Source organism: Cygnus olor, chromosome 20, assembly GCF_009769625.2.
Source record: "Cygnus olor isolate bCygOlo1 chromosome 20, bCygOlo1.pri.v2, whole genome shotgun sequence".
NCBI lineage: Eukaryota > Metazoa > Chordata > Aves > Anseriformes > Anatidae > Cygnus > Cygnus olor.
Window position 1 is genome coordinate 9,582,974 of NC_049188.1, and position 25,362 is coordinate 9,608,335.

Here is a 25,362-nt window from a genome sequence, read left to right on the forward strand (position 1 = left end):
AGGCTGTTCATTTACACAACCTCGTATTTAAACTGAGACAAAATGAGGACCACAACCAATTCTGAAAATCCTAGTCTATGATAGGTGATTGCTTAAGTCTTGTAAGAAATCTAAGTTCTCCATCAATGAGCTAGCTTCAATCTTCAACTACACCCATTCTGAACTTCATCTGTGTGAACACAGCAATTTCACAAACTGATTTTTGCACTTTGACAAGTACCTTACCTTTAATGAAAACAGGCAAACGCTCTTGCAGTGGCAGCACGTGAAACAGATTGGATCTTTATCATCCATGCTTTCTAGAATTACATTCCTGCAAAACAGACGTGGTATTTATTTAGTACTTCTCACCTATAGATCACAAACCATACATCGCTGTTTATTCTTTTGACTCTGAAATGATATAGTTTAACTACCGCAGTTACTGTTACACCCCACTCACAAAACCATTCGAGCATCTGCAGGCAGATATCCCATCTCAGTTCCTCACTGGGTCGATGAAAGGACTCTCAAACTCTAATCACCACCTTTCCAACAAAAATCAGCATCTATACCTAACCAGCAAAAACACTTGTTATATGAATGCTTTCTAACTAATTTCAGATCAAAGCAAGTCAGGTGAACCTACAGTTGACTTAATCTGACTTCAGAACACCTGTGAAAAAAGCAGTAGCAAAAGAGGCAATCCTGCTGCTTCTCACCTAAGCTCTAACAAACATAAAGGTCCTACTTTGGCTGAAATAAAAATCTGCATACACAACTGAAGTAAATATACCACCACTTTCCAATTTCCAACTCAGCCATAGAGTCAGAGAGAGAGAGAGAGAGAGAAAATACTTCTACTTTTTGTAGTGGTTTGCAGATTGAATGACTTGTTAGTCATGAAAGCATGGTTTCAGATACCAATTTGGAAATGTTCATGTGAACAACCACCTCTGGCAAGACAAACTTCAGCAATTCACCATTGTACTGAGATGGTAACTCTGGTAGCTCCGTACCTATAACTTGTTAGGATTTTTTTTTTTTTTTTAAGGTTTTGAGGACTGTTTTTGTAACATGGTGTAGCACAACATCAAGCTCCAACCACAATCTATCAAAATTATACAGCCATCTTTCTCTGCAGATGTAAGATCTCTTCTGCATGAACTTCTACAGACAGAATTTTGATAACCAAGGGGTTGTTTGATCTCCAGGGACAGCTTTTATAATAGCAGACTATGATTAGATTTTCTTTATACGTTTACCCATTACATAGGCTCATCTGTATCCCTATTCACTGCAATGATACACAGATGTACAGAGCCCTTGCTCTCCATACGCGTTACATGTGAGTTGTTCAGATACCCAGATGCATCTTCAAAAGCTGAGATTACAGAAGACAGACTGACTGAATGCTTTTGCCTAAGCAACGTACATTACCATTTTGCTTTCAGACGCAGACAGTATTTGTAAGCGTCCTTTAAATGTTTCCCTACATAAAAAAGACAGAAGAATAGATAAAGATATCAACAAAGATAAGAATATCCATCAGAACCTTTGCCAGCAAGTACTGAAGTCAGAAAGATTTTTTAACATCTGCAACTACTAATAAGCAACCACATTAAAATAATTTACATATGTGAAGAGCACATCACTGAATGAAGCCAGTTTGCTAATAGGCTCACAGTACAGTTTAAGCAAATAAATCCATACAACGAACAAGATATGAACCTCATAAGTTTAAAGGTGTCTGGAGAACTAAATAATGATTTAAGAAAACAGATTTTTTTTTAAGTAGCATGCTACTGTATGTTACTCAGAATGGTTATCTACTATCTCAACATTAAACACACACTGAATTGACAGCTCCACCAATGCTCTATCCATGCTTTTAAGACTCAAATATGTATCTACAATAGAAGATAACCAAGTTGCTCACTAGATAAATATACTAAAACACACAGTACTAATAAATAACAAGAGCTACCACATCCAAGTTGTATTCCTACCTAAAGATTAAAATACTTCAGCCATAAAGATTAATCCTTGGCCTCTATCAAAGTTAATTACAGACCAAATATATAACAACACACTCCAGAGGAAGTCTCTACCACATCTTTTCACAAAGATGTTTACTTCTTCCCCTTGAACAGCACATAATACACCTATCTACGTAAAATTACACAATAACAGGTGTATCCTGGCTAGTTATTTTTTAAGACATAGTTACTTAAAAAGATAAAGCCTGTTGCTACAATGCTCTCTTGGAAATTATATTTACTTTAAATACAGATGTTACTTATTATCAGACTTTTTTACTCTATTTTAAAGCACAATAAAGAGCATTATAACTTCAAAAATTACCATTTTCTAGGCACAATCAATACTTTTCTTCTAGAAAGCTGCCTTATCTGCACCCTCCCAATATGCCTCTAGCTCCACATTCTCTGAACTAGCTCTCTAGAAAGTAACTGAGGTAAATAGCCTCTGCCTCTTGGGGTACTAATTGCCAATAGAAACCATCTGTCTTTCTTCAATTGAAATAAAAACCACATGATCTCAGAAAATAATTAAAAGACACCTGAAAACACCAACAGGCAAAGGAGGATAAAGCAATCTTCTGTAGTCTGCTTGTACCATGCTCTTTTCTTTTTACCCCATAACACTTCTTTCTGTAAGTAAGTGACGAAGAATAATGCTCTCATAAAACCGGGGGGTGAGAGAGAGGGCAGCACTAGCAACACCTCTAGGATTATTAGAAACAGTCCCCAAAGTGGAGTGATAGATACTCTACAACCAATAACTTCTAAAATAATAAAAGAATAAGCAGTAAGTCACAGTAGCCACCCTATATTAGCTAAGCAAACCAAAATAAAAGTTCATAGGAAGAGAAATATTTCCCAGTCTAGTTAGTGCGTCTGGGATTTGGGGATTTTCTGACCATGGTTGTGATTAGTTTTAAAAGTTTTAAAACTGCAGAATATTAACTGTGAATAGATGGGACCACTGTGGTTCAGGACCACGTTACAGCAGTCAAATCTGAGCATTAACTTAAGTGTGGTATCAAAATCTACACCAAGTAGTAATCTCTTAGGTCTTGCCTGTATTTCACAGCGGTGGCTACATCACTGGCTACACATAGTGCAAGGCTGTTTTAGACCAAGTAATCTCAATTGCCTGTCCTGAAAATACAGCATCTGTGGCCAAGAACTATCCAATATGTTCTTAGTGGCGTGCGCAAGCCCCACACAGAAAGCAAATTAAGAAGAAAAATATGCCTCAAACAGCATGATAAAGATAAGGAGATATTGACAAACTATAGTGGGGCCATAGGGTTCATTTACACAGGGAAAAGGGCGTTTTTACCACATGGTAGCCCACGAGGAACACCGGGCAAGCAGGTGCACTTGGAGTATATTAAAAAACCCATGGCTTCCAAACAATGCTCACCTTGAGCTGCCCACACACCTGAAAGCCCCAGAAGGCCCAGCAGCAGCAGCACATCACCGCGGGTTAAGCTGTAAATACAAATATGAGTCCCTTCCAACTCGGGATATTCTATGAAACACCTCCGCTCACGGGAGGACAGGCCGCGGAGCTCGGCGCGTGAGGGGGGCGCCCGGGGCCTCCCCCGAGGCCAGGTACGGTGGGTGTCGGGCCCGCTGCCCCCTCACAAGTAATTCTCTCTCACGAATAACTTCCTCACATAAATAACTCTCCCTCACAAGCAACGCCCCTGCACCAATAACGCTTGCGGACCCCGGCAGCTGGGCCGCGGGTCATGGCGCTGCCCCCTCACCTCGCGCTCCCCCCAGCTCCTCACGCCCGCGTTTCCCCCCACCCCCGCCATAAATCCCGTAACCCTTCAGCCCTTGACTTCCCCTGGCCTTTTTCTTCTTCTTCTTCTTTTTTTTTTTTTTTTTTTTCAATCCTCCTCCACTCTCCGCCCCACATTCGTTCCCTCGCGCCTCCCCAGCGCAGGCGGATCAACCCCTCTCTCCTTACCCCCCCCCCACCCCACCCTTCCCTCTCCCCCTCCCCCTCCGCCATCCCTTCGCCCTGCGCACCCCAGCAGCCTCCGTCCTCCCCTTCCCTCCCTCTTTCCCTCCTTCCTTCCTCCTTTCCCTCCCTCCCGGGGCCGGGCGGCCGCGCAGGGCTGCGGGAGCGGCGGGGCGTGAGGCGGAGGGGGCCGGGCTGGGCAGGGGGAAGGCGGCTCCGCACACGCAAGATGGCGGCGGTGGAGCTGGAGTGGGTGCCCGAGACGCTGTACAACACGGCCATCTCGGCCGTGGTGGACAGCTACGGGCGGGCCCGGCGCCGGGACATCCGCTCGCTGCCCGAGAACATCCAGTTCGACGTGTACTACAAGGTGCGGGGGGGGGGGAGCGCCGGGAGAGGTCTGGGCCCGGCTGGGCCTGGGGGGAGATGGAAGGAGGTGGAAGGAGAAGCGGCCCCGGGGGGGAGGGGGGGAGGAGGAAGGGGACGGGGGGGCCGCAGCCGGCCTGCCCCACGCAGGGGGGCTCGGAGGGGAAGGGGCGCGGGGCCTCGGCCCCCCGATGCTGCTGGGCCGCTGGGCAGGGCCCGAAGGACGTGGGGGGGGGGGACGGAGTTGAGGGCCTGTGAGGGGGGGAGGCTCCGGGGGAGGCTCGGGCAGGGCCGGGCCTGTGGAGGTCGCGGGGGCTCCTGTGGAGGGCTCGGGAAGGGCCCGGCCCGGCCCTGCCCTGGGGGGCTGCAGGGTGAGGCCCCCGGGGTGGGGAACGTGGAGAAGGGGTAGGGGCAGGTTGGGACCGAGTGGTTTGGGTTGGGGGGTGTTTTCGGTCCACTTTCGCCCCCCTCCCCCCCTTTATTTTTGCTCTCTTGGGGAAGGTGATATCTGGTAGAAGGCACTGAGTTTGCCATGCTCTCGTACGTTTAATGATCTGGTGGGAACCAGAACTGAGACTCTTTAAACGGTAGAGCTTGTTAGCCTTAAATCTTTCTTTCACGCGGTGGCTATTTCTCATTCAGCTGCCTCCTCTAAAATATCCAGAGTTAGAGGAAAAGGTGTGCTAAGATGGTCCATTAATTTCTATTGTCCACTAAATAGGTGCTTCATCCGTCTACAGGAGCTGCTGGAAAAGAGCATTTGTCAGGAGAGAAACAGTGTGTAAGAGCTATGGAGGCGGATAACCTTTCTTTCCTCTGCCAGTAAATTTCTAAAAACCTAGGATGTGCTAAATGAAGTAGTTCTTCAGATGAGTCCTTATGAACCAGGAGTAGTGGCCCATCCCATACGTATGGAGTAACGGTATTTAGAAGGATGTCTAATCTTCACTAGACAGAGAAACTGTTTCTATGAAGTTGAAATACACGTTTTCTGTATATTAGGCATTACTTGCCTTCTGTAAGTGTTGAGAAGCATGGGAAATCGTCAAATGAACATGCTTACAGAAAATGGTGGGGTTGAGATACAGCAAGTGTTAGATAAACACTAAAAGTACGGAACTAATAATGTGGAAGAACATTTTGAGGTTTATTTTTAGCTGTTCATAGGTATGGCTATTGACAAGTAAGCTTCCTTGACACTGTCTTGACATTCATACAGAAAAAGGAATGGTTCTCTAGGGCTTTAAAAGCACGGAAAAAGAACTCCTTCAAATGATAGAAATGTCTAAGTATATGTTATTCCCAGATTGTTTAAAAACTCATTCACAGGTGAGCTAAATAGATCAGCGACTTCCTATACTTTTATTAGCACTCTTCACTGGTTGCATCAGTTCATATTCATTTGAAGTTATTTCATAATGAAAAATAAACCAGCACTACCTTTGACTTCTAAAGAGACTTTAATCTCTTCTGATCATGTACCAGTGGTACATCATCTTGTTCAGGAGATGGTAACAAACATGCTAAGTACTTGTCCTCAAAAATACTGGTTCTGTTGTACTAACCACACATTCATATGACTGGTGGTAATTTGCTTTTTTTTTTTCCTTTTATTTATGAGTTTTACAACAGTTTGATCTGAAATGTATAAGGTACACCTCTATTTCTCATACAAGTATATATCTATGAGATGTCCAAATACAGAATAACTGAAAGCAGGTTACACAGTATAGCGAGTGTCTTGCCAGTGCTGCCAATGGCAAGATGGTCTTCCATGTCTTCACTTCTTGTATTTTGTACCTTTTCTATGTAGGAGAATCTATCCTCTTTAATAGTCACATTTAAATTAGCTTATGCATAAATGTGACTAAATCTTGACTGGGATGCTGAAAGCAAGTCTGCAGCCCTGACTAAATGGTGCTCCATATGCAGAGATGTCTGCCTTCAGTAAGCATCTCAAAGCACAGCCCAGATGAATCTTTTGGAACAGTGCTTGCATTTTTCTATGCAACACTGAGTACTGGTTCTTGATGGCTGCAGCAACACAAAGGACATCAGTGAACCAGGTTAGAATGAGCACTCCCATCCCACCTTTGAACAATCCCCTTCCCTGTTTCATATGGTGCTTGTTTTGCTTTTTTGTTTCAGAGCATAGTTACCAGGCTTTCCAAGTTGATATTGATATTAAACGCCATTATAGGTTGGGGAGGTACGTTCAGTGCATCCTGACAATGAGTTCTTTAAAGGAGAATTTCCAAAATCACTAATAGTCTTTAAAAGAAGACAAACTAGAAGCCTTCTCAGTCTTTGTTCTGACTACATGTTGGTGGCTACTCTGTTGAAAGGGCGTCAATTTGCTGTTAGTATAGTACAGAATTGTATTTTTTAAATACAGCTGAGGAAAATCGATGGGTAATGTAGAACTTGTGAAAATAGCTGCATTCAGACCGTGAAAAAGATGGAGAATCTTTCTGTGATTATTGATAGGAAGTTTTTTTCAGTCTCACATCTAACTTGCAAAAAATGCTTTGTTATCTAGGTGTTATTTGCAACTTGTGATATCGGAGAAACTGCCACCGGCTTTGTAAAGCTAAAAGGTAGCAGCACCAGTCAGACTTTATTTTGATGCGCACTGTGGATGTTAATTGGCTGTGGCCATATAGAACTATTTTTAATATGTTCATTAGTATAGACACTTGAAATTAGCATTTGCCAGTCTTGATTGCACAGTTTGCTAGCTTGGTTACATTGGTTACAGGATATCCTGGAAATTTTCAAGTCTGCATTTGTGCTAAGAAAAATATAAATGTCTTATCACATCTGTATTTTGAAGAGTTTAATAACCAGTATTGTCGCAAATAACACCTGCATCTGGAAAAAAATGTGCAAACATAGTGTATTTTGTTTCCTTAGGATCTTTGCCAGGCTTATGTATATCCTGGTGGTGTTGTTTCCTAGTAAAAGTAGTTCATTCTTTTTTTTTTTTTTTTTTAATTAAACTGGAGGGGAGGTCCTACTTTCAGAAACCAAAGGAAGAAATACGCTGAATCTCAGTTAAAATGTGAGAACCATGCCTGGCAGCTGGGCAGCATTTGCAAATGTCAAACTTTTTAATAAAAAGTGACAACTGGAATAAACAGGAAGTCCTAAAAAAAAAAAAAGATTTTCTTTTGTGGCTTGTCAGGGAAAGGATGGTCTTTTGAGGGAGGGAGTTCTTCCAAATAACTGAGTTTTTGACAGAAATAAGACATTGGACTATGTAGTCCAAAGACTGTTCACTTAATGCCGTATGCAGAAGTTAGTTTCTTTCCGCCATGCCTCAGCTTTATGTTCTGTTACATGTAATTATCTTTTTTTTTTGTTGATTCTCCTGGTATATTTGAAGGCATACTGCCTCACTAGTCTTAGCTTCTCTTTCGTAGGTACTTGTTGCAGTTACATGCTAGCAAGCTAATCTTGGATTTACACAGGATAACAGGAGTTTGATCCAGTGTCTAATTTCCTTTTGAAATGTCTGTTCTGGATTGTGCTGTTATTTTTTTTTTCCACATTGATTTTTCTTGAAAATCATTTGGGTCCAATGTTCTTTGGATATTTTCTGATGATATCATTAACCACAGGAACAATTGGAGATGACAAATTGTCTCAGTTAGTGCGGACCCGTAACCTTTAGAAATTGCACTGTGCTAACTTGTTTTGTATTAAAATTTTTAGGCAAAATCCAGAAGGCTATCATCATGCTTTTTCTGTATTTTCAGTGGTCAATAAAACTTCCGGAGTGCTCCCACCTTGATGTGGGTCAAAATACCGATTATGAATTTACATCCCGATAGCTCCAACTTCTGGATAATGTGTAGCCAGAGCATTGTCTCTTCCCTGTATTCCGGTAATCCGAACAAGAGCAAGTACGGCTAATAAAAGCTCTTGTATCGCATCTAGTTATTCTTTGAATGAAACAAAATGAATAAACAGGAATTTGCTGACACTTTGCAACGCACAATAGAGCGTCCGTTCTCTGCATTGCAGTAGAGACTGCTTTTACTGATGAAGAATGATTACAAGCATCTTTTCCATAAGGTCAGAGTAAATCTGGTTTGTCCCTCATATTCCTGGGGATGTGATGAGGGAGGAAGGGACAAGCTACCTATGAAATGAAGTGTAGCTGTACTTCTTTAGTTTGAACATCTTTGTGACCAGAGGAGTACAAACAAGGTCATAAGCAAGCAATGTATCTTACGAGGCAGGCCAGAAATCCAGAGCAAGTGGGTCATATTTTGTAGGGCTCCTGGCTGTGACTGACCAGTGTGACTTCACCAGGCTTAATTAAATTAATGCTGCTGTACTTCTAGGGGTCAGAAATAAATATGTATGTGGGAACCAAACATGGTTTCCATATGTGTGCATGCATACAGGCGTTCTGATCACCTGCTTAGACTTCCAGGCTGGTGCATGCAATAGGACTTCCCTGAATACTGTTTGGATTAAATCATGTCTATCACCCCCTCTTTAAATTAAGACCTCCCACTGAAGGAGAAGCACCATGTCATGAGCTTTTTTGCCAATGATTATTGCTCTTTTATTTAATATGTCCCTTGTCTGTAGTCTAAATTTGACTGGAACTGAACCATCCTACCTTACGTCGTTGTTGGTTTGAAACTCCTAGCCTTTGCTTACCCTGTTTCTAATTCTTATTATTTAGTTTGCTCTTTATTTTTTTTCTTTTTGGACCTCCGTGTGGCATGTTTTCTGATCCTAATGTGGATTCTGGCTTCCCTATTTTTTTCAGTATCCTTGTTAAATCTCATACACTAGAACTCAGCATAATTCTGGTAATGAGGTCACATGAACAAAGGTGTTCAGCTGCTGCTGAAGCAATAATTGCTGTTTCTACTTCATTTCATTCGTACTGATTTAACTTTAAATCAAAGCAAACTGGATAGAAAAAATAGGGTTTCCCTGCTGTGGAGAGTCACATGAATGTGTGACTCTAAGGTTTGTACTTCACACAAAGTGTATGAGTTCTGTGTAGATGTAAAATAAAAAAAATTGCTGATGTGATACAGGAAGAAGAGTGAGTTGGAAGAAGTGTAGTGCGCTCTGTGTGTAAGGCTATAAGCTCAAAAATTATCTGTTAATTTAGGCTTATTCAATAATGGTCTTTTGTTAGTTGTTTATTTTGCTTGAGGTTCATAAAGATCAGATTCTAATTAGAAATATGTTTTCAAATACATGAAGTTTGCCTTTTTATGCCCTGAACAATATCACATCGAACTAGCCTTGTCCAGACGCTTTGAAGATGGTTTTGAAATTGATTTAAGAGTTCATGTACCTACATTTCCAACTGATTATTTTCTAAGCCTGTCTGCCACCTGTCCCCTTGGCCTTTAATGAGTCATTTGTCAACAGATTGATTCAGTGCACTAATGATTCCTAAAAATCTTTCTTCCTTCTGTGTTAAGTAGGGGAGAAAGAGAGAGAGGGGGATTACAGCCAAACTTGTTTCCTAAATACTGATTTTGTTGTTTAGGTATGCAATCCTTCCTACATTTAGCATGGTATTCTACAGTACGTTATTGAACATTGCTAAACTTGCTGGGGAGCTCCTTGCAATTCTTTGCATCTTTAATTCTTACCAAAATGTCCGTATTTATTTTTCAGACCTCTTCCAAACTGGAGCAATAGGAGCATATTTTTCAAATTGCATGCACTACAGTTCTTCTGGAGGGTCCTTTTACAACTGGTTAGAATTAATCTCCATCTGCTTTTAAAATGTGATTAATTTTAAAAAGTTAAATGTATTTTTAGGTTTAGATCAATTGTCTTCTCTTGTACCCAGTGAAACAGCCAAGAATGCTGGTGATACTAATATTGTATCACTTTCTCTCTTATGGCTTTGCTTTTACTGGTAGTTTAACATCTTTGTCTTTATTTTTAGGGGTTTGCTAGGAAGCAGTTAGAGCTCAGCTTAATCTATTGAGAGAGCACTCTGACAAGAACTTTAACAGAATTATATGTGTTTGGTTGGGGACACCGCTGTATGCAGCTTTTGAATGCTTTGGAGAATGTGCTATGGGTTAAATGTAAGCCTTAGCTCCTGAAGGAAGATCATGGTGGTTTTCTCATAGCTGTGCAGAAGAGTTTGACTCTGCACATGTGTGATAACAGGGCAACACATTAAACTTAAACTTTGGTTCATGTCTTCAGTGCCAGAGTTGATGTGTCAATTTGAGCTGTTCAAGTTGGAAGTCATACTGTAGGCTCTTACTCAATTTTCTGTAGGTTTAAAAAAAAAAGAAATCTCTGTTAAGCTCCAAATAGGTTAAGTTTGTGTCTAAAAAAACGTCTTCCTTCTTAAGAAATGAATAGTTTTTCAGAAGTCCAAACCTCTGCCGTTCTTGTCAGGGCATGTTTTTCTTGAATCACTATTTTGTTTTGTTTTTTCATGTTATGTAGCAAGGCTTGTGGTCAGGAATTCTGTCTCTCTGGAGCTTTAACAAGAGAATCATTTCTTCAGTACTTGCAACTGCTTCTCAATGAGCAAATGAGCGTTACTGAATCTACTGGAATTGCTTCACAGTTTGCTGTATACTCACTATTTCCATGTCAAATTTTGTTTGAAAATATTGCTTTAACAGCTATAACAGTTTAAAGAGATTTCAAGCTGAGTTGGTTCCTCAAATGTTTGCCAGTGTGTCGATGCAAGGGGTGAATGGTGTGGTAAATATTCCAAGGGTACTGTATTTCTGGTTATACCAGGAAAAAACGTTGGTTGTTTTTCAGATCCAAAAATGGTGCCTTGAGCACTCAGTGCTCGTCTCAGAGTTGGGAATAGCAACGTGCAGATCGCAGGCTTGGACCTTTGGGCCTGAAATAATAAATGTATCAAAAATGAGGATGTGGTTCGGGGCTCCCCCCACAACCAGGGTGTTTTTTCATTGGGAATTTAAGAATCCCATGTAACAGTGGGCACATTACGAAAAATGTTTATAGAACTTCATAAATATATTAATTTTAAAAGGTCATATTAGAGTTAACATTTGGTAAAGCAGTGTCAGAGTAATCACTGGGATTTTTAGTTAGCACTGCAAAGTGATAAGGGGAAATGACGATGTACTTGGTTGAAAACCTAAATATTGAACATACGCTAGTCCTTCTGACCGAGTCTTGGTAAAATAACTTGGTGTTAAGTCTTAGTTTCTTCCACAAATGATCTCATTAATTGTTGATAAGATGTCTACCTTCAGTACTGGAATACTAGACAAGATACAATCTGTTTCGATAGTGAAAAATGTTTTAGGAATTGTGTGTAATAGTTACCTTTAGAGGGTTGTGTGGAGAAAATGAGACTGCTTACCATAACAGTAGTTTTCTAATACACAGGTCTGGATGGTCTTTTGCTACCAGAGAGAATATAGCTTCAGAAGAAACTGATTTGTTTGAAGTACAGGGACATGGCACTGTTTTATCTGAGGAGTAACTTTGCACGCAGACTTGTTCTGTTTTTTAAAGGACTTCCTTTTTTTCCAGTGAAATGGATGACTAAAAGGAAAACATTCATTTCTGGCAATTGACATTATTAGGTCAAAGTATTTTTGAAGGTTTTTTTGTAGGTTCTGTTGGTAAAATAACAAACTTACTGTGCTGTAAAATCAATGTCATGTGCTTTTATAAGGAGAGTTAACTAAAACTAAGTTTCTGGCTGGGGGAGATGTTCTCGCATGCTTTGTTTGAACACGAATTCATCTGTTTCCTGTCTTTGTGGTTAAAAAGGCAAGCAGATATAAGATGCCTATAAAGGTTTTTTAAGAAATTATTAAAACTCAAAGGGGAATGTTAAAGTTTTCATTAAATTTGTGCTTGTACTTGAACATCTCTAGCATGTTCCCTCAGCTTTTGCGTACAGAGTGAGGGTGCTGCTCACTCACACGGCACACGGAGTCTTGCTGCCGACACGCGTGTGTCAGCCTTGGGCAGTGTGTGTTTGAATGCCTTAGCGTGTAGATTGAAAAGTGGGGTTTGCTGAATAACTGTTAAGAGTGCAACGTAGTAGTGCTTTACCTGCATGCTCCTGATGGCATGAAACATTACTGCATAACCTGTTTGGTGTCAGATCGTAAACTGTAGTGTCCTGGTCCTGCCTCACGTAGTGCACACATGAAACAGGACGGAAGTGGACCTCAAATGGCCTCTGTTGAAAGATGCAGCATCTAGAGAGGAGTACTTGTGAGGCATGAGCTACTGGTTTCTCCTTTTCCCCATGGAGCTACTGCCTTGCAAAAAAAATAATTAATATTAAGGACCGAGGGCTGTCCTAGAACACCTAAAACAAATAACAAATGGTTGTACTGGAGCAGTCCTGTGTAATCCGGTGCTGTGCTTCTGACAGGAGCTGGGGATGGATATATGAGTATGGCAAGTGTATAGTAGTGCTTTCTTTGATTACGTACCCAGCTTTCAGTCATTTGTGGTTCAGGGACTTTGATATCAGGATTTAATAGCCTGCGATGGATTTTTCTGCTGTATATTTGTACAGACACTTTCATACCTACGTAAATTCTTAGTATTTACAGCATAATGTGGCAGAAAGTTCTGCAGCTTAACTATGCGTTGCATAAAGAACTGTCTCCATGGCTTGTTTTTTTGTGAGCAAGCCAACTGATATATTTGCTTATCTGCAGGTAAAAATCAGTCTGTACATAAAATTAGCTGTTGCTTTTAATAAATTCATAAACAGATCCGCATGAATATTCCCATTTACTCAAACAGGAATTACTCGTGTAAGCTCAGGTATTAATGGGGTCAGGGCTCATGCCTGTGTTTTGCTCTGGGTATTGGTGAGTCATCCGTTGCAGAACTTGTGTTTTTTTTGTTGTTGTTGTTTGTATATATAATTTTATTGCTGCATCCTTTGTTCTAGGGGCCTGCTCAAGTTTTCTAGGATCACAATAGATTATTTGAATGTATGCTTTATGCTTTGGCTTTGGATTTCCACTTACAAATATTCTAAAATAATGCTGGTTGCTAGATTCTGTGTAATTTTTAAAATGTTTTCAAAGCATCTGGTATCAAAGAAGCTATTCATTGTAATTCTTGATAACGTGGGGAGTTTTTTGGCTTTGTTTTCCAGCTGAGGTGTTGCGGTGTTTTGATGATGCAAGTGAATATAGTGGATATTTGGAGAAAGGAAGAAAAAAGTGGACAAAAACAACTTGAAACCACATACGGAGCTCTCATAGCTTGTGTTTGTTCAGCTTTTAACACTAAAGTTGTGCTCCTGTGTGGAGATCGTGGAACTGTTACTTTTTAATATTTACTCTGCTCTGTTTCAATACTTTGAAGTCTAGGTTTCATCATAAGTCATCCTTGTGTTAAATTTCCCAGGAGAGTGCACAGTCTTAAATTTTTAAATATATTTGTGTCCTTCTTTCAGCTTTACCAACAGGGCCGATTATGCCAGCTGGGTAGTGAATTTTGTGAACTAGAAGTTTTTGCGAAGGTGCTACGAGCTTTAGATAAAAGGTAAGTATCTTAATATTTTGTTAGTTTTCATTTCAGCTCTTAGCCCTTGATCTAGGTTTTAAATTTGGGAAAGGTCTCTAATTTTCTTGGGTTTAATAGCCCATGTGATAACCATAGGTATACCCCTTCAGATTTGCGGAAGGGCTTCTAAGGTACAGTGTCTCTTTCTCTGTCATAAAATAAATAAAACAGTTGTAACTTCCATGCAAATACACCAAGTCGTCTGTGGTGCTTGGTACTCAGATTGCTTTCTTTTTCTACTATGCAGTTTGTGCGAGCCATAAGTCTTGTGATTGGTTTCACTACTCACCAATGCCATGCCCTAAAAGTTTTTAGACCTGCGGGTGTTCACTTCTATTACCACATGCAGTGTATGCTATGTGTGTAGATTATACGTGTGTTTATCTCCATTGTTGTGACTGTTCTTAATCAGATGAGCGAGACGTACAGGCCAGTCAAAATATCTGTTTCTTTAGGTTGCAGCTAATCTAGGGGAAGGGCTATCAAACTGATAGGATCGCCCCAGTTTAAAGAGTTCTCCTGTCTTTAAATATTACCACTCTGTATTGTTACGATCAGAACTTGACTTTTTTAGATCAAATTATTTATAACCAAAATAAGCTTTGTGTCTTCAGACATATCTCCCTTGCCTTGTTGCGTGTGTGATGTTAATGGGTTCGTCACTGCTCATTTATCTGCAATTTCTGTGGGAGATGTGGGGCAAGGGTGGACTTTGAGGCTTCCCCCCCTCTGAGATTTAGCTGAAAATGTTTTCCAGTTCTAACAATGTGTGGGTAGTTTGTATATCGCTTACACTGGAGGGTGTCCTTGTAAAGAATTTTGTGTACACTCGTTCTATTTGTTGGCTAATCCAACAACTGTAATCCATTAGCCTTGAGATTGACAATTATTCTGTATTCATCTGGTTTTGGTTTGAGAGAAGATCGGAGTTATTTCTTTGAATCACTATTCATTTGAATTCATGGCACTCAAGAGACAACTGACTGCAATGTTTTAAAAACTTTATGTATAACTAAATTATGTTTTCTTTTGTTTCAGACATCTGCTTCATCACTGTTTTCAGGCTCTGATGGACCACGGAGTAAAAGTTGCTTCTGTACTGGCCTATTCTTTCAGTAGACGGTGCTCCTACATAGCAGAATCGGATTCTGCTGTAAAAGAAAAAGCAATCCAGATTGGTTTTGTTTTAGGTAACTGATGATAGGCTGTTAAGTATGATATTCTTTTCATTCAAGCTTCAGTTAAGCTAATGCTAGTTTTTTCTTTTTAATATCTGTAACTTTTTAAAATAATGCGTATGTGTTTGGAATATAAGTTTTAGAAAGCTACTTGGTGTCTTAAATATATTGGATTTAAATGTCTGAGAATTTCAAGCTGCTCTCTGCTTTTTGAATGTTTGAGATTTAAAATTTGCAGGCATGATGCTTAATACTAAGATATTTTTTTTTCTCCAGGGGGATTCCTATCAGATGCAGGCTGGTATAGTGATGCTGAGAAGGTATTTCTTTCCTGCCTTCAGCTGTGCACCCTTCATGATGAAATACTTCATTGGTTTCGTGCAGTAGAATGCTGTGTAAGGTGAGCTCACCTTTTTTGCGTGAGAAGGAGTTTTGCATTGGTGTTTGCTGAAATTACATTTAGTACAAGAAGAATTCACCAAATATGAATGATAAAAATACAGTTGAGCAGAAATAAAAACAAAACATACCTTTCCTGATAATAGATTCAATGTGTTCTTGAGCTATTTAATTATGTAGTAAGGTAAATTCAGGTGTCTAGTTCTTGTAGATGCCTTCAGCCACAACTTAAGCATTTGGAAAATAATTTATTTTTAGGAGGCATTTAGTTTTTGCACCTGGCTGGTTTCACAAGACCTGTGGTGGGGTCTGTTCAGGTAAGATCCCCTGCTCTTACATTCATGTACCTAGATGTGTGATGCTGATACAATCTGCAGCAAGTAGCCAGGTTGTTTTCATTGGTGATGCTGTGACTGACCTCTTCTGTGTGTTACAGCTATGGGCTTGAATACCTATGTAAGCATAGTTAAATTTGAGATTTATATTTTTTTAGCTGCTGTAATGAACAACAAGGTGTACTGTTTATCTGAATATAGACAAAAATATTGTTTTGGAAAACTGCTCCAAAACAAAACTGCACCTTGTTTGTAGTTGGGTGAATGAGAAGTAAATAGGTTTGCCAGTAGTTGCTTATTTTATGTATTTTTTTTCGGTGTTGGAGAACGATATACAGTCCACACAGTTGTGGATAAAATATTTTCATTTTGTGCTAGAAAAAAACATCCATCATTAGAATGATTTCTTCTGAACTGGAGCTGTTAATTCTGTTTGGGCAGAGACAGCCATTGTTCTTGTAATGGAAGCTGATGGCCTGCATATAACATTAAGTCACTCTGGGCAACAGCGTGAATGGAGAGATACTGCTTTATGTGCTGGCGTCTCCCGAACAATTAAATGACAGCACAGTTAAGTTGGAAATGTATCAAATAAAAAGAATTTGAAACAATTTCAGAAGTGCTAAGTACATAAATGCTAAAAACCCTTTTGTGTGAGAGAGCAGTAACTGTACTCAGCTTCAAAGTCACGAGGTAGTAAGATAAACTTTTTGTTGTTACCATCTAATCCCCAATGTAGAATAACTTGTTTGAACCACTTGAATAACTTGTTTAAGTCCAGCACTTAAAAATACAATGCTCTAAGAAGTGGCTCTTTTTATTCTGAAACCTAAAAAGTCCAGTCTCCAGGGGTTTAATTAATGCACTGTATTATTAATAGAATGCAATTTAAAAATGTAAGCCTTTGTTATCTAGACATGATTTGGTGTTTCTTCGTTGTACTAGCACTAGTAAATTATATGAGAAAATTCAAAAATGTGGTTTGGGATCTCTTATACAAACTTTTATAGTACTTCCTTGCAGGTGTAGTACTCTTATTGGCTTGATTTCTTTCATTTTTCTATCTTAAACAATAAGGCACAAATATGTAATACAAATACATGGTTCTCCCACATCATTGTTTCACATTTTGCTAATTCTTTTTTGGTGTTTTTAGCCTTACCAACATGTTGTGTAACCCTGTGGTTGCTGTTTATTACGCTATTAGAGAATGATTTTACTCTAAAGGCCAGCATTGCAGACATTAAAGAAGATTTGAAATTTTTAGCTTACAGGTTTTAAAGTGTTTATTCTATGTCTTGTCTTTATCTTCTAAAATTCCTTTGGATTAATAATGGCATTTTTGTTACTCAAAACTAGATCATATTTAAAAAAACAGAAAAGCAAAAACCCCCACAACCCTTTCAGTTTATCTGAAGGATTGGGTTAGGATTAGCTTGGTTTCTGTTGGTTGTTTTTAGACGCTGCCGCTGAAGCATCAAGGTACTGGATATTGTCTTTCCCATGTGCATATGTAAACTGCAGTACTATCCCCACTCACATACGTCATTACATGAGATGTGGGCTTCGTGTTTTTGATGTTAGATGGCAGCTCCTCAGCAGCTCAGTAGTTGGAATAGTTTCCACTCTTTCTGAAAACTACAATTGCTTTGGTTTTTCTCTCCAGTTTATTTAAAATTCCTGCCTTTATTGCATCTAGATAGTTTTCTGCTGCCTGTGACCAAGAACACAATGCATTTCTGCATCATGTTTAGTTCTTAGAACTTATTTAAGGAAAAATAATTGTCCTTTTTTTTTTTCTCTGGGTCTTTGTCACAGTGTTTCTCCTTGGAAAGCTGATGTTTGTTTACTTAGCGTGTTTCAGGGGGTTTCTGAAGGTCTTTTCTTTTGATCATCTCTCTGCATGGCTAATATACATCTGCTCTGTGCTTGCCTGCCAGTCCCTGCTTGTGAAAATGTCAGCTTTATTTCCTTTCTTGTTGATGTTTGATTTCATGATACATTTCAATCAGAAAGTATAGGAAGAGTATTATGGGTAGGCTGAATTTATAGAGCAAATTTAAATGTATTACCTTGCTGTTGCAGGAGGCATAGCTACAGTAACTTAGAAATTTCTACTCAGAGTAAATGCTTACAGGAAACAAGTTTAAAGAAGAGAAACATTTGGTCTAAAACATAATTGATCCTGTCTTCCTCTGTAACAGTTTATTGGAAGATCTAGCATAATGTATCATAAAAGGTATAAAATATTGCACTATGCATTAGCTCCTGTTTCCTGAATTTAGCCCATCTTTGCAGTACGGAATGAATTTTATGAAAAATAAAACATAAAGCCACACCAAAGTGGTTTGAGCACTGGATATCCAATGATTCATCAACATGGAAAAAATCATTTGACGTTTCCAACAGTAAAAATTCTTGCTGTGCAAGATGCAAAGCATGGAGTACTGAAGCAATATTCTGTAAACAGTTCTTTTGTATTACTGAATTCAAACAGTGATAGCCCAGTTCTGTTGTGAGTATAATGCCAAATTATAGATCAGTGATACTACTGTATAATGAAATGGTTTATTCAGGCTGTGTTTAGATGATCTCTTTACATCTTCCTAAGGTTGCTGCATGTTCGAAATGGTAACTGTAAATATCACTTGGGAGAAGAAACGTTCAAACTAGCTCAGTCTTACATGGACAAACTTGCAAAACATGGTCAGCAAGCAAACAAAGCAGCACTCTATGGGGAGTTGTGTGCACTGCTTTTTGCCAAGAGCCACTATGATGAGGTGAGTGGGATTAGTTTGTTTTTGTTTTACTTCAGGAAACTGATTATGAAATCTGCTAGGACTTCCCATGACTGGCTCGCTATTCCTATTGTATTTCTCCTGATCGTTTCTGGTTCTTGTGTGGCAGTGCCAGAGGAATACTTGATTTGCCAGCTGATTTGTGTGTGTTCTTAGTTAGTCTACAAGCTCTTCATTGTACTTTAACCAACATTAATAATCTATCACATGTAATTTCTGAGTATATTTTGGTTACCAGGAAATGACATTACAGAAAGCTTATTTTAATAGGTAAAAACGAATCGGAAAGCACAGATAGCTTCTTTGCAGCTAGTTTAGAAAAACTGCAACTTCAGTGTAACTGCTGCATAAACTGCAATTTTCTTTTAGCTTCTAAATACACTGACTAGGAAGCTGTGGTTTACAGTAAGAATTGTAAGGATTACTTAAAGACTATTGAATACTTTTTTGTCTCTAGAATATATTGCATTCATTGTAATTATACGGAACTTAGACTAGTGTAAAATACTTACAAGTTCAATTATTAAGCTTAAGAGGAATCTTTAAGTTGGCCTTCTCAGATTTAGCTGAAAAAGCTTTATCAAACATAAGCAACTAAACAGCATTTTTTAAATTTTGTAATGTAAATGATCAGTATATGTTTTTAGAGCCAAGTAATGAAATTCCAGATTAAATATGTTGGTAACTTTGTTCAACAGGCTTATAAATGGTGTATAGAAGCTATGAAGGAGATCACAGTTGGCCTGCCTGTAAAAGTAGTAGTGGATGTTTTGCGACAAGCTTCAAAGGTGAATTCAAAATCTTCTACATTCCTTTTGTAAGTTACTACCGAGAATGGGTGAGGATGGGTAGTACCTCCAGAATACTCAGGTAACCTGGTCTGTATCATGAGCATTATGGTTTGTTGTTTGTCTAATTGGTCTATCTCAGTCTCAGCCCTGTGGATTTTTTTTCCTTCTCCCTGAAACTGACTTACAGCTGTTCAAAGGAACCTCATGACAGAGTTAACCTGAGAGCATTCCATGAAAAGGTGGTCTGTTTCCATCTTTGTAGACTTGGTGCAGTACTAGCACTCTAGTCATTTATGCCAGAATAAAATGTTTATTAATGTTATCTGTAAATTTTTCTTAAATAAGTTGAAAATTACTTTAGTAACAATGACAATATTTTGAAATTAGAAGTAATAGTGAGCGATTAGGCCAATATCTGGAGGAGGTGGATTCTGAGGGTACCCCTCTTCATGTGCTTCATTTCTATGTGTTTAGGCTTGTGTTGTAAAACGTGAATTTAAGAAGGCTGAACAGCTGATAAAACATGCAGTATACCTTGCTCGGTGAGTAGCATTCCGAAAAATATCTTTTAAAATTGATGCTTAACTTGCCTCAGTTTGTAAAATAAGCGTGTTTCTACAGGGAGCATTTTGGAGCCAAGCACCCCAAATATTCTGATACGCTACTAGACTATGGATTTTACTTGCTCAACGTAGATAATATATGCCAATCTGTTGCGATCTATCAGGTATGCAGCAAAGTTAAATGTCTGTCTTTGGTTTCTATTAGTGAAAAGCTCTCAAAGTTTTTTGTTTTTTTTTTTTTTTTTACTGAAACTCATGTGCAATTAATTCAGGGAAAGAGACAAAAGTTGATTTAATTCCGGGCAAACTTTTTCAAAAAACAATGAAAACAACCATCAGTTTTTGCTTTTGTTTTGCCCTGAATCCTGAATGGATTTTATATATTTACTGCATCAAGTGTGTACGTATAGGCCTATAGAATTTCAGAACCATCCAACATTTTTTTTTCCTTTTTTTACAGTGACAGAAATTCATAAGTAGTTGAAGTAGTTGTTCTTTTGTGTTTTTGTTTTTTTTCCTCTCCTGTATTGACTGATGAAATGGTGTTCTTCTAACTCTTCCAGACAGCTCTTGATATTCGGCAGTCAGTATTTGGAGGTAAAAACATACATGTAGCTACAGCTCATGAAGACTTGGCTTACTCTTCTTATGTTCACCAGTACAGCTCTGGAAAATTTGACAATGCACTGTGAGTACATAGGTTTGAGGTAATGGCAGTAAATCTAGCACTGTAAATGGGGGAAAAATGTTTTTAAATGGTATGGATTTTCTGATCAGAACTTAAATGTATCTGTTCGTTTTATTAGTGTTTCTGATACTTTACCAGTTAGCTGCTAATTTAAATAAAAATCCGTCTGCATCTATTTAAACTTTTTCAGATTCCATGCTGAACGTGCTATTGGCATTATAACTCACATTCTCCCAGAAGACCATCTTCTCTTGGCATCTTCAAAGAGAGTTAAAGGTAGCACACTTAATTGCGTTACTTGGAACAGTTTAATACTATGTCAGTGGAGATCAGTCATTCAGATATGTTTATCCTGTTCCCCAACAGAGGCATTGTAACTTGAGCTTTTTCCCAAATGGAGGTCACTCTAGAAGACTCTCAGCAGTCCTCGGTGCTCTTTGTCAACACACTTGTAAAATACAAATAACTTCTTTAAAACTTAGTGGAAGACTCATTGAATAAAAATAGTAAAAGTATAGATTATTTAAAAAAACAGGTTGGTAACTCTGGTCATACCATTTGAAAGAAGTTTGTAATAATCATAAAGCCTGATTTAGATGTCTCCCGAGGTCTCTTGGGTAGATGACTTTCTGCTACCTACAGTTAGCATATATGTGTTCAGAACACAGTAACTTGTTTTTTTCCCCCCTGCTATACTCAGCACTTATCCTGGAGGAGATTGCAATAGACTGTCATAACAAGGAAACTGAGCAGAGGTTACTTCAAGAAGCTCATGACTTGCATCTGTCCTCGCTTCAGTTAGCTAAAAAAGCTTTTGGGGAGTTTAATGTACAGACAGCAAAACACTATGGCAACCTTGGAAGACTGTATCAGTCCATGAGAAAGTTTAAGGTAAGATTATACTAATGTAAATGTCTTAAGATCTACAAGACCCCTATAATTCTGTCACTGTAAATAATTTTATTCTATATCCATAATTCATAACCTCAGTTGATATTTTTATGGCTGGAGAACTTGTACTTTAATATCTCACTTTGCTTTGTGCAACGATAATTAAGATGTCTTCAGAGACAGTGTGATGTCAATTTTGAAGACAGAAGTGATACTATTCGATCATCTAAAACAGTATTTTGGTTTACCTAGTTCTTTTATGCCTTTTATGAAATAGTACCGTGTATTTAGCCACTAAATAGTTATGTTTACTTGTCTCCCCTTTTTATTTTTATTTATTTATTTATTACAGTATGGTGAGTAGTCTGACCTATATGAATTTGTTCCTCACAGGAAGCAGAGGAAATGCACATCAAGGCAATTCAGATTAAGGAGCAGCTTCTGGGTCAAGAAGATTATGAAGTTGCCCTGTCAGTAGGACATCTAGCTTCTCTCTATAACTATGATATGAATCAATATGAAAATGCTGAAAAGCTTTATTTGAGATCCATAGCAATTGGTAGGTGATTCTTGCAATGTTTGTCTACATAGCACTTTTAATAGCACAGAAAAGCTTATTACTAAAACCTTTAAAACACAGTCTAGTACTTCTTCTTAAATCTTCTCCTGGGGACTGAATTCCAGAATTTTGTCACTCCCAGGTTTGCATCAGAACTCACTCTTGAAAACGTCTAGAAACATGACTAATTACAAGCTTTGGTGTTAGTCTTCAGACTACATTTTGGAGTTGTAGCTACAACTTAAATGCAGAATGTGGTTAAATTTTGGAAGAAATGGAAAGCCGTTGTGCCTGTCAGCCTTCCTTGTATATTCATTAATTTTTTTCCCCATTATCACTTGCTGTGAACTTACAAATAAGTGTATCTTTGGGCCTTGCTCTAGCTCAATTTTGAAAAAGGCAATCTTATTTCATATTGTTAAAATGTAGAGTGAGTTACCAAAAAAAAAAAAAAAAGATTTTAAGGTAGAAGACTGAAAAACAATTTTTTTAATTGAACTTGGACTGAAATTGTGACACAAAATGATTGCCTTCTGTATGAGGCTGCTGGATTCTATGCATGTAAAGCTATGACTGGATTAATGATGTGGTAGTATAGTCCTTGAGGACAAGTTACAGTTCCGTTTAAAGGAAAAGTTTGATATCAGTGTCAAGTATTTTCCAGGAAGCTTGCATGTTGTAACAAAAAGGTTCATGTTGCTGGTAAAAATGACATGAGAAGTAAGGTACAATGTATGGGTGGATTACCTTTTAATTTTGTTATCTTCTGGGTTTCTTCAGGAAAGAAGCTTTTTGGTGAAGGATACAGTGGACTTGAATACGATTACAGAGGTCTCATTAAACTGTACAATTCCATTGGCAATTATGAGAAAGTTTTTGAGTACCACAATATTTTGGCCAATTGGAACCGGTTGCGAGATCGGCAGTTCTCTGTTACAGATGCTCTGGAGGACGTAAGCACCAGCCCTCAATCCACTGAAGAAGTGGTCCAGTCTTTTCTGATGTCTCAGAACATTGATGGACAGAGTAGCTAAGAACTTGGTCAATTAACCAGTTAAGGTTTTTTCCCCAGATTACAGGGGAAAAGTCATACTGTGAAATCTAAACCATGTAGTTCTCTGGGGGCTGGAATTTGCATTGAAACACTGGTCCAGTCTACTGAAGAGTGCCCATACGGATGAATGTGTGTTAAATTCTTATCAGCATGTGTATGGCATGTTTAGTTCGGCTCACATTTTTAACTGGGTATTCCAGAAAACCCCTACTTTCTCTCTTCTTTCGAAAGAACCTACTTTACAGAAAGTCTGCAAGAGAACATTAAATAAAACTGTTGAGTTCAAAAGAGTTGCATTCTTGTTATGAATGGAAGGTTTCATCAAGAGCTTTCTTCTGATATACAGAAAGAATAAATGCTATGCTATAAGAAATTACACAAGAGAGGTCTTTCTACTGTATGCATTGTAGCAAAGTTAATCACAAACATTAAGAAAAGGGAGAATGCCTTGGCTGCCACCTTATGAAGAGAAGTGGCAACGAACCACTTGGGAGAGAGCAACGTACTCTTTGTGAACCACGATAAGTTGATAAGCAAATAACCACCGTATGTTGTTTTTAATATCCTGAACTGGACCAGTGTTCATCTGTAAGTGATAGAAGATCCAGTAGACCAGCAATCTTAGTTTTCTTTGGTACCAACCAAGAGTGCTAACTTTCATAACAGGACCAGGAAAATCAAAAGTGGACCAGCCTGCTAGAAACAGTTTTTGGACCAGTGGCTTTAATTTAATATTTCTGCCCCTGCATTCACTTTTACAGTAGAGTTATTTCATTTAGATGTATGATCAGTGCAAAATTATATTCATGTAATAGATACAAAACTAGGAAGTGAACGTTCTTTAGCAGTTGCGATGGCATGTCTTTACTTAGTAAGCGTATACAGATATTAATGTCAATGCCACACACAAGAACTAGAAATGCTTAACTATTTGCTGCAGCCGTTTTTTATTTTTATTTTTGAATGGGCTTACTCTAATAACTGAGGCAGTAACTTGTTTATACCAGTTAATAGTTTTGTATTACAATCCAGTTCAATTTTATGTTTCTGGAGAACACAGCTTATTGTACAGTTTGCAGGGGTCAGTGGAAAATGCCAAAAAGCACAACAGGTCTTTTTTGTGATGCTTCGTTTCTACATTAAATGATAGTACAACCAGAAACTGATTCCTTTACGTTAATTTAAAAAGTAGAAGTCAGCTGTAAAGATCCTTTAATAATGCCTATCTCACTAGCCTGTCTTAATTTTTCTTCTGTTGGGGCAGGGGGGCTGCTTTGCTGTGTTGTTTTTTTTTTGTTGTTTTTTTTGAGTGTGTGGGTTTTGTTTTGTTTTGTTCTTAATTGTTGAGGTAATATTCATTTGAAAGTCTGTGTAACATAGCAAACTAGAAACAACTCACTGCTGTTACCTCAGTTCTTATTATAGTGGCACAAACAGTGCTCCTATAGTTAGGATTCTGTCAGTTTGGGTTCCCTTCCCCCCCTATTTTCAGGGGTTTGTAACTTGGCCATGAAAGTTCAGTCCAAGCTGAGGCTCTGCAAGCAACGTTCCTACAGGACTTGGACTGAATGTTTTGTTTGGGGTTTGTTTTTTAATTTGTTTATAAAGCTTGGGACAGGGAAAGCTGCTTGATGGTCTTCAAAAAAAGAGTGCAGAGAAGAAACAAATGTCAGACACTACTTTGGGCTTAACGGCTCTTTTAAGAACTGAAATTGTACAGGCCAATAGTTCATGTACTGGTGCCTTCGAGTATAATTTTGGGGGAAAGGCTGAATAACACCAACTTGAAAATGCAGTTATATAATTAGTGCAGCTTTAATGATTGCACACTTGGAATACTTTTACTGACGTAACAAGTAGTATTTGCATTTTTTTAAAAAAAAGCTGGTATTAAGACTTACATTGCAGTGTATCCTCAAAGGCTGTTCAATGAAAAGCCAACTTAAAATTATGCATGGATTTTAAATCTAATTTCTTCATAGTAATTTTTCTTGTTTACGAGTGCTTTAGGTACTACAAGCAAATTTGGCTGTCTACCAGGCAAAATATTTTCATCCCTGAATGTTCATACGTTAGGGCACTGGTGAATTAGTTGTTACGAATTCTTTTCTTTAATCCTGTTAAAACTACTTAAATGAAACTTGTAATATTAGTATCAGAACTTGGGCAGGGGAGGCGTGCTTAAAATTGTCCTAAACAAGCTGTGTAGCTTCTGTACAGCG

The 25,362-nt window shown here is 38.6% G+C and overlaps 1 protein-coding gene across 2 annotated transcripts; it reads left to right on the forward strand.

The window, feature by feature from the left end:
- Positions 1 to 4,015: 4,015 nt before the first annotated feature.
- Positions 4,016 to 24,298, forward strand: APPBP2 (amyloid beta precursor protein binding protein 2). 2 transcript variants are annotated; one of them, XM_040532845.1, is made up of 13 exons: positions 4,016 to 4,348; positions 13,775 to 13,863; positions 14,923 to 15,074; positions 15,339 to 15,462; positions 18,408 to 18,576; positions 19,293 to 19,382; positions 19,860 to 19,927; positions 20,007 to 20,112; positions 20,512 to 20,636; positions 20,827 to 20,912; positions 21,337 to 21,527; positions 21,921 to 22,086; positions 22,867 to 24,298. In XM_040532845.1, the coding sequence occupies exons 1-13, from the start codon at positions 4,208 to 4,210 to the stop codon at positions 23,118 to 23,120; spliced, it is 1,761 nt and encodes a 586-aa protein (XP_040388779.1). In that variant the 5' UTR covers positions 4,016 to 4,207; the 3' UTR covers positions 23,121 to 24,298. The 2 variants fall into 2 exon arrangements, with proteins under 2 accessions (XP_040388779.1, XP_040388780.1); XM_040532846.1 differs by lacking the exon at positions 4,016 to 4,348 and adding an exon at positions 10,285 to 10,424.
- Positions 24,299 to 25,362: the final 1,064 nt, after the last annotated feature.

Coding starts and splice junctions, on each gene's coding strand:
- APPBP2 (XM_040532845.1), top strand. CDS start 4,208: ATGGCGGCGGTGGAGCTGGAGTGGGTGCCCGAGACGCTGTACAACACG. Junction 19,383..19,859: donor TTTTGCGACAAGCTTCAAAG/GTGAATTCAAAA, acceptor CTATGTGTTTAG/GCTTGTGTTGTAAAACGTGA. Junction 19,928..20,006: donor CATGCAGTATACCTTGCTCG/GTGAGTAGCATT, acceptor GTGTTTCTACAG/GGAGCATTTTGGAGCCAAGC.